At 31.0% G+C, this 9038-nt stretch overlaps 1 protein-coding gene across 1 annotated transcript; it reads right to left on the reverse strand.

The window, feature by feature from the left end:
- Positions 1-254: 254 nt before the first annotated feature.
- On the reverse strand, positions 255-4485 carry LOC127076707 (probable WRKY transcription factor 12). The gene is made up of 4 exons (XM_051018450.1): positions 3964-4485; positions 3526-3602; positions 3038-3199; positions 255-600 (listed from the first exon to the last, which is right to left on the reverse strand). Exons 1-4 carry the CDS (start codon positions 4243-4245, stop codon positions 438-440), a joined length of 684 nt encoding a protein of 227 aa, XP_050874407.1. The 5' UTR covers positions 4246-4485; the 3' UTR covers positions 255-437.
- Between the last annotated feature and the right edge of the window lie 4553 nt (positions 4486-9038).

The following is a 9038-nucleotide window of genomic DNA, read 5'->3' on the forward strand; positions in this document are numbered from 1 at the left end:
TTGTTTCTATCTTGTGAATTAATTGGATTACAATGTTAAAAACCATATATATATATATATATATATATATATATATATATATATATATATATATATATATAATACTATGGTTCAGTTTATCTAAAATCTCAATCTTTCGTTTCCTCAACAACAACAACTCATAATCATCTCAACCATATGAGTCATCCTCAACACATCTTCCATTCCATTAATTGGTGTGTTAGTGTATTAAAACGTAAGAAAAGTCTCTTGGGTTGCTAAGAATTATCCTTAGACGAAATCATTGATTGTATAAAAGTCCATAAAAAATTGTTGTTGAGGATGTAGATCGTTAAATACACGTAAGTGACAATATCCCTCATATGTCATATGAAACAAAAACTCAAAACTAATTGTTTATCAATACATAATTGTTTTATCAAAACAACATTGTTGGATCAGAAAGAGGTAAAACATTCGTGTTCTGAAGAATTAGAGTCGTCGCATGGAGAGTGATTGTGTCTTCCTTCATAAGTGGTTATCACCATACGACAATCTTCTGAGAGTCGTTCAACTCTTTTTTTCACCCGACAATTGTTATGTGTGCAACGGTAATAACTTCTGCATAAATTCCAAAATAAGAATAATTAATAACTATATAATATAGTTAATATACCCAATCATTATCATAAGTAAAGTTGACTTTTTTGATATATTTGACTAAATACATTAATAATCAAATATAACGAAAAAATAATCAAATTTACTTATAATAGTCAACAGAAAGTATATATTAGTAAAAAAAACATTCTTAAAAAGATAAATTCTAACTTAAAAGAAAAACTGTGAGCATGTGTGCCACAATCAATTAAAAATACTCACTTTTATTCTACTTAATCTTTTTTTGGAATTCTAAGTTTTCCATAATTAGTGAATTGATCTTACATATTACTTTGTTATTTTTTTTTATAATTATGTTTAACCTTTGCCCATTACTAAACAAAGAGCCTATTTAATTTCAATATTCCTCAATATAGTCAATAGTCAATTTTTACACTTTCAAACAACCCACCTGTCTTATATGTTTTCTAGTGATCATTACAATAACATTTTCAACTTCCTATAATTCCACTTCTAAGTACATATCTTTAAGTACAAACTTGAAGTGATAGTCTAGAACTTAAGCAAATTTACCAACTACACTTTCTTGGGTTTAATAATGGTAAAGCATATATATATATATATATATATATATATATATATATATATATATATATATATAGCACTTCAACCACTTTGTATTGCTTCAATAGTTACTAACTAATTCCAGTAAAACTATTAAACTTTCTTCCATCAAAGCAACATTATAGAACATATGATCTTTTTCTTTCTCTAAATTATTACTACTAGTAGTTTCCTTAAGTCTAAGTAACTTTGGATTTCCTCATACTACTTTCTTTGTTTTCTTTTATTTAGCATGTTTATTATACTATATTTTCCTAAAGTAATTTTATATAGGATAATAAACAAAGTAACTTTGTTTTATTTGGTTTTCTGCAATGCTTTGAACTTTCTTACATGAAAAATTCAGAAGATACCATTGCAATATTCTCCCTAGGTAATGAACACACAAGCCTAGTTTACTTTTATATAGCCCTTACTTTTATCTAAGCCTTAAAATAGTAACTTTTTATTATCATATTAAATTTGTTAGTTTAGAGTCAATATATTATTATTGTACTTCAAAAAAATATAAGAATGTCGATTAATATACTTATCAAATAAATTATATTTAATTAGACTTAAATATAATTTTGATCCTTTTAAAAAAAAATCTTGATTATTTTTTTGAACAACTAGTTTTTTTTTTGTTCTCAATCTTATTTAAATTTTTTGATATTTGATACTCCTGTCTATTTTTAGGTTGATTTTGTTCACCTATCAGTAATTAAGTGAAATTTTTTTAGCATAATATGTAAACAAAATTGTCACCAATATATGTTATAGATATTAAATGCATCAACCTATATATTGCTCCATCGACAAAATTAATTCTAAAATATGATAAAATAGGATATGAGACCAAAATTTAAGAAAATGAAATATGTAAAACCAGAAAACCATTTTTTTAATATTAGGATTTTAAAAATAAAATATAATAAAATGCTTTTAAGTCATTTAAATATTAAAATAATGACTAACAAATCCTCAAAATAAATTAAGTATTATGGGTGCACAAAACATGCATGAAGTGTTTAAAATGAAGTAATAAGAATGCAAAGATGGAGGATTAATTAAGTGAAAGAATAGTACAAGGGAGAGGAAGTAGGGGACCCTATAGTGTGCTCTATTGTCAAAACCTTAGTAATTATATCCACTAGAGAAGATATAAAATATATTCTCACTCACCAATTATTTCTTTCTTTTTTCTCCAATCAATATATATGCTCAGTCTGAACCATCAATCTTCACTATACTCCCAACTAGTACTATATTCAAGAATTGATCATTCATTTCTTCATTACTCTCTCTCTCTAAATCCTAATCTAAAATGTAGTTTTTTAAAAATATTTTTAGGAATATTCACTTTGTTTGTTCATTACCGACACCCTTAATTTTCCTAAAAAAAGACATTTTACCTTCATTTTCCGGGTATAATGCCTTTTTATATAGCCATCTACTCACTAATATAGTTTTAACATTTCCATCATAAAATCATGCTTTCATATGCAAAAAGTAGGAACAAAAATCTCACATATTGACAAATTATGTATAAATTGTCATCATGTTATTTTTAGTAAATTTTAATAATATGATTTTTTTTTACTATTACAAAGTTCATTGTTGATTAAAATGGTAAGTGTCTGGATCCACATTTGAACTATATTCTCAAAAAGAAAAACAAATAAATTCATTTTCACATATTAGATTCTAAAATAAGACATTCACTATGTCGGTATAGATGGATTTTACTGATATAAATATAAAATATTAAAATTAAGAAATGTAAAATTATTGAAGAAAATATTGATTAAGCAAGAATTAATGCATTATATACCTTGGATGAAGGCTATTCTTAACAACTTTCTGACCATACTTCCTCCATTTGTAACCATCATCAAGCACATCTACATCACTTCTTGTCTGAAAACAAAACCTTGGCTCTCTTAGCTTCCTCCTCACTTTCACCTTGTTCTTCTCACTTCCTCCACTCCTCCACCTAAAATCATGTCATTTCTTTAGCTTAACACATTATAATTTATAACTTTTATGCAGGGCCATTTTAAGATTCTAAGGGTCTATGTAGCTTAGCCATTGTTTAAACGTGGTAAAATACATAGGGATCCTATTTTACTACAGTTTAATTTTAGACATATTTAATAAGAGATTAAAAATTAAAATTAACTTGAATTTCTATATTTTTATTTTATAAGCAAAATCAATTTCTAGTGTATAATATTTACGTGCATGCATTTTTGTATATATATAGAGAGAGAGGGAAAGTGAGAGAGAACATTGAAACTGGCAATGAAATTTTGGAGTTACCAAGTGTTATTGCCATCACTAGTATTTCCAGTGCAATTCTCATCACTTACAACAGCTTTGGGATCTAGAGTTCTCACCTGATCAAAACAAAATCACAAAAGTTTGATTCATTCATTGTATCATCCATATAATTATTGAATTAATCATCATTATTAGCATCTTAATGAATAGATATGAAAACAATACCCTAACAATGAAAAAGACATAACAACGCACAAATAACTAAGTATACAAATTAATCAAAAATTTGAAGATTATATATAGTATGAACTTCATTTTTGTTGATTACCAATAACTAAATTATTACTCAAAAAAGACAGAAAACTCACAGATATATAGTCTAAACTTTAATTGATTCGGCTAAACAAAAATTAACTTGATGTTAATTATTTTGACTATAAATTAAATATATTGTAATAAAAATGAAAATTAAATCACCTGTTCATTACTCCAAGGAGTTCTAGTGACAAGATCGTTAGGGCTGAATCCGGCGGCTGCGGTGGTTGTTGAGACAGCTGCAGTGGTAGCGGCGGTGGTGGAGCTGCCGCCGGAGTTTAGAGATTGAGAAAGCTGAGAAGGTTGAGATTGTGTAGATGGAGACAAGAAGCTAAGAACATGATTATCTTCAAATTGAACAAAACTCATTTCATGGATGGTTTGAGGAGTGTTTGTGAATGAAACTTGAAGTTCATAATTAGGAGCATCTCTTTCTCCTTCCATGTCCTTAGATATTTGTATGAAATAGAAAACCTAAATTGGATTTGGAATAGTTTTTGGTTTATTCTTCTTGTTTTCTAGCTATCTTGATCTTCTAATAGTGGCAAGTTCTAGGCTATGTGAGGGTTTGTGTGTGTATATAGTTTGGTCAACTAAGACTCTTATGCTTTTTAATGAAATTCTAAAGGGAATGTTTTTCTCGAGAACTATTGTGAATCTTGTTTCTTAAGGGTGAGTCTATTATTATTCTATAGTTTTGTACTATTTATCTCTCTCTCTCAATCACACGTGAATTGTTCTTCTATTATTCTATTTCAATTAATTGAAATCTATGATCTCTTCTAAGGGTGAGAATAATGAAACTAGATCTTGAGATTTTTTTCCTAGTAGTCTAACAGTCAAATTTTACTATTTAAAAATAAATAAATAAGATATATTATGGTTTTCCTATAACTAATTCAAGGGTCAATATGTCTTTTTTTCCTTTAAATATCTCAAATTTTGTTTTTAATTTCAAAATATATCTTTTTTTAAATGATTTTTCTAAAAAATTTCATCCATATTTTTGGTCCATTCTACAACTTAGCGACAAAATTAACAACGATTTTAGTTATGATTAATTACTTAGCGACTGAATTAGCGACAATTTTAGTATTAGAGACCAAAAGTGTGGATGAAAAACTTTAGGAGGACCGTTCTTTGAAGAAAATATTTGATGGACTAAAAATGAAATTTGAGATATTTAGGAGGACCACAAACATATTTAACTCTTAAATCAATAGCGGTCTGAAATTGCCGATCTTGCACTTTGGTGTTTAGTGGTTTCTAGGTGTTTTTTGAAGGTCTTGGTCTGAGGCTTCGAGAGTTTGGTGTCAGAGCTCAAACTTGATTAGTGTTTGTTGTTGATTTCTGATTGTTTAGTTTATGGTGTTTTTCTTCTTGGGCTTTTTTTTTTGCCGTTCTCTACGGTTTTTGTAGGACTTTCTCTTTTTTTCACTTTTGTTTTGTTTCTTTATTTGTTGTTTGCTGATTTTTTTGCACTCTATATTATTCAAGATTAGTTATGAAAGTTAGTTTTGGTAGTTATGATAGTTATGCATTGTAACAAATCTCAAGGTAGAAAGTGTAACAATCTTGAGTATAGACAAAGGTATATAAGCACAAGTATAAACTTCAATATGCAAGATGATGAACATAATATACTAAAGCAACAAGATCTTGCATTGTACTTCTCTCTCTCTCTCTCTCTCTCTCTCTCTCTCCCCTTCATCATGCATTCATATACATCAAACATGGTATCTACGCCTAAGGGCAGTGTGTTCTCCCCCCGCATCATTATCATCTTCATCCTCAAGCGTAAATTATAGCTTCATAGAAGCTATTATTGATATACATCACTTCATCAAGTGCTGGAAGTTCAAGCTTCAAAGATGCGTGCATGGCCAAAATTGAAACTTCACCACATGGAGTGCAACACGAAGTGCAAGCATCTCAAGCAATGTCGAATATTGTTGCTTTCTCAATTACAACCAACATTTTTGCACCAAACTGTCAATTAAGCTTCAAGAAAATAATTTCTTGTTGTGAAATCAGCAAATGAAAGATGTTATACTCTTTCATAAACTCCACAAAGTGGTAGTTAATCCATAAATTCCACCAATGCATGAAACTGAACATGATCGCATTGCTAGCATTTTATTGGGAAGTTATGAATCTTTAATTGTGCAAGATCAAGTGTTATTTGCATGGCTTGTATCCATGATCTCTGAGTCAGTTCTACTAAGGGTATTCTCATGCAAGCATGCATATGAGGTATGGGACAAGGTGCACAATCACTTTAATTCTCATATGAAGACTCATGTGCATTAGCTACAATCAGAACTGAAGACGAGCAAGAAAGGAAATAGGTCCATGATCGGTCACCATTTGCACTTAGTTTTCATCATCCATCCAGCATGAATCTTCAAGAATCGGTAACACTTTGTTCTTTCTTTTAGTTGATTTCCTAAATTTTATCGCATTTCATAATTTCCTTCTTGTTTTATGTTGTATTAGTGGTTTATCTCTTTTTGTCGCATTTTATGCGTTTCCGTGGTAGTTCTATTTGGTTTCCAAGTCCAACAATAAGCCCGAAAGATGCGTAAGGGAAGAACGGGAGTCAAAGACAGTGTGCAAAGCGAAATAAGGCAAAAATAGGGTGCTGACACGGGTGCCCGTGTCAGATGTGCAGAAGTGGAATGCAAGAAAAGCAAAAAACAGGGGGTTGACACGGGTGCCCGTGTCAGATGACACGGTCCATGTCAGCAAAGGTTGTAGGAGAAGTGTTAACAGAGAGCCAACACGGGCGCCCGTGTCAACTGACATGGCTCGTGTTGGCCAATTCGCCCTTTTTGCTGATTTTTATTGTTTTGGTCTCTCTGTAAGTCCGGAGGGCAGTCTTGGTATTTCACTATGCTTTTAGATGATTTGGAACTATTTAGTTTGCGATTGGTAAAGAGAAAAGGGACGTTTGGATCGCACGAAGAAGAGACAGAAAAGTGAAGTGAGCTTCCAAGAGGTTTGGAGAAGAAAAGATTTTCAAGATCGGAAGAGATTGAAGATCAACATTCATCACCAAATAATTGTAATGTCTCTATTTTGTGATTTGATTTCTTTGAATACTATGAGAAGCTAAACCCCCCATGCTAGGGGGGTGTTCCTGAATTGCTACTGTATGAACAATATTTCTATGTTTTTATGATCATCAGCGTTGTTCTTAATTCAGATTATTATACAAAGTTCTTAATGCTTTATTTTATCGGACAAATGGAATTTTGATCTATGGTTAAGGTTTAGGTCGGACAAACCACCTTATCGCTTGTTGTATAATAATACTTCGGTTTAATCGCTTAGGAATAATGATCAAACCGTAGTAGCCGTTAATTCTTGATCAATTGCATTTTTCTTAACGTCATTTTGAATAGCTAAGGAATTAGGATTGAAATTGACTGTTAATGGTTTTCGGCTAAGGAATTAGAGAAAACAATTCTTGGGAATGGGCTTTGAATAATTGCAACGTAGGTATTGTATAATGTGGAAGTAGTGTAGTACAAAGAAATTCACACATCTTTCCCTAGCATGCTTTCTCATATCGATTAACTGATTTTTATACGCTTTGTGTAATTTATTCTCGTAATTATCATTTTGAAAACAATCAATAAACCCCCTTTTTGATCTTTTGTTCAATGGAATTATTGTAAAGATTTGTACTTAACGCGCAATCCTCAAGATCGATACTCGGGATAACTCCCATTTTATTACTACATCGGTGCAAATAGTACACTTGCTATTTTATCGGTCAGTCCATATCTAAACATGTGTTACGTGTCCGAGCTATTGGAAATTCTCTTATGGAAATTGGAGATCCAATTTCTGAACATAATCAAGTTGATGCGATACTTCATGGACTACCTGAATAATATAATCCATTCATTAAGATGGTGTATGGAAAAACTTAACCAATGGGCATATGTGATGTGGAATCCCTATTGTATATCCAAGAAGCTCATCTGCACAAGTTTCGTCAGAAGCTAACATCACCTAGTGCCACGACCAATGTAGCCCAAGCAATCGTGAACACAAATGTTGGCAGAAATGCATGTTCAAGTAGCTTTCATCATTATTTTCATGGTCGAGGCAGGTCAACTCGTGGTAGAGGACGTAGAGACAAACTTATCCCACAGGAAATCCACCTACATGCCAATTATGTAACAAGTATAGGCATTTTATAATAGATTTTTGACATAGGTTTGATGGATATTTCGAGCCCGTGCCACCTAAATCTCAAGCTTAAGCTTATACATCAAGCAATACAAGTGCTACAGAAAAAGTTTCCAAGAATCAAGAAGCTACGAATGCACCAAGAATTTCATGCCTAGCACATCAAGATCACTTGCAAATTCCTCTAGGACTCGAATCTCAAGCTAGCTGACTCGGGTGCTTCATATTATATAACTTTTAGTCTTTCTAATTTGTAACATATATAGTCATATGTAGAACAAATAAAGATTTAGTAGGCAATGGACATAATCTAAAAGTCAAAACAGTTGGGAACTCTCAATTTCACTCCAACCTTGTGTCAAATTATATGCTTAAACTTGATGATTATTGCATGTTCATAGCATTACCAGAAGTTTAATGTCTTTATCAAAAATTTCTAAGAATAATCATGTTTATTTTGAACTCCACTCTAACAAATTCTTTGTTAAATCTTAGGCATCTAATTAGGTGTTTCTTGAAGGGTTCCTATATGAGAATGAGCTATATTGCTTCAATAGTATGCTCTTGAAATCTTCAAGAAATAACTTGAGTCACAAGCAAAAGTCTTTGAATCTCGTTGCTCATAATGTTATTGTTTCAAATAAGCCATTAAATAGGGTCAAAGTTAATTTATCAGTTGCTAATAAATTGTCCATCTAGCGCACTAGGATAAGACATTCTCATTCTAGGGATATACATATGATTCTTCAATTTGTAACGTTTCAGTGAATAATAAGGAGTCACATGATTTTTTAATTCATGTTGTCTTGGTAAATCACATAGGTTATATGTTCCATTATACAATACCAAATATACTATTTTATTTGAACTTATGCATACTGACGTGTGAGGGTCATCACTTGCACAATCTAGCAGTAAATACCCCCTCTATATTGCATTTATAGACGCCTTTTCCAAGTATACATGGATCTATTTGATCAAGCATAAGAGTGATTGTCTTGCTACATTCAAGTTATTTCAAATTTATGTGACCACAC

The sequence above is a fragment of the Lathyrus oleraceus genome, chromosome 4, assembly GCF_024323335.1.
Source record: "Lathyrus oleraceus cultivar Zhongwan6 chromosome 4, CAAS_Psat_ZW6_1.0, whole genome shotgun sequence".
Taxonomy (NCBI): Eukaryota; Viridiplantae; Streptophyta; class Magnoliopsida; order Fabales; family Fabaceae; genus Lathyrus; species Lathyrus oleraceus.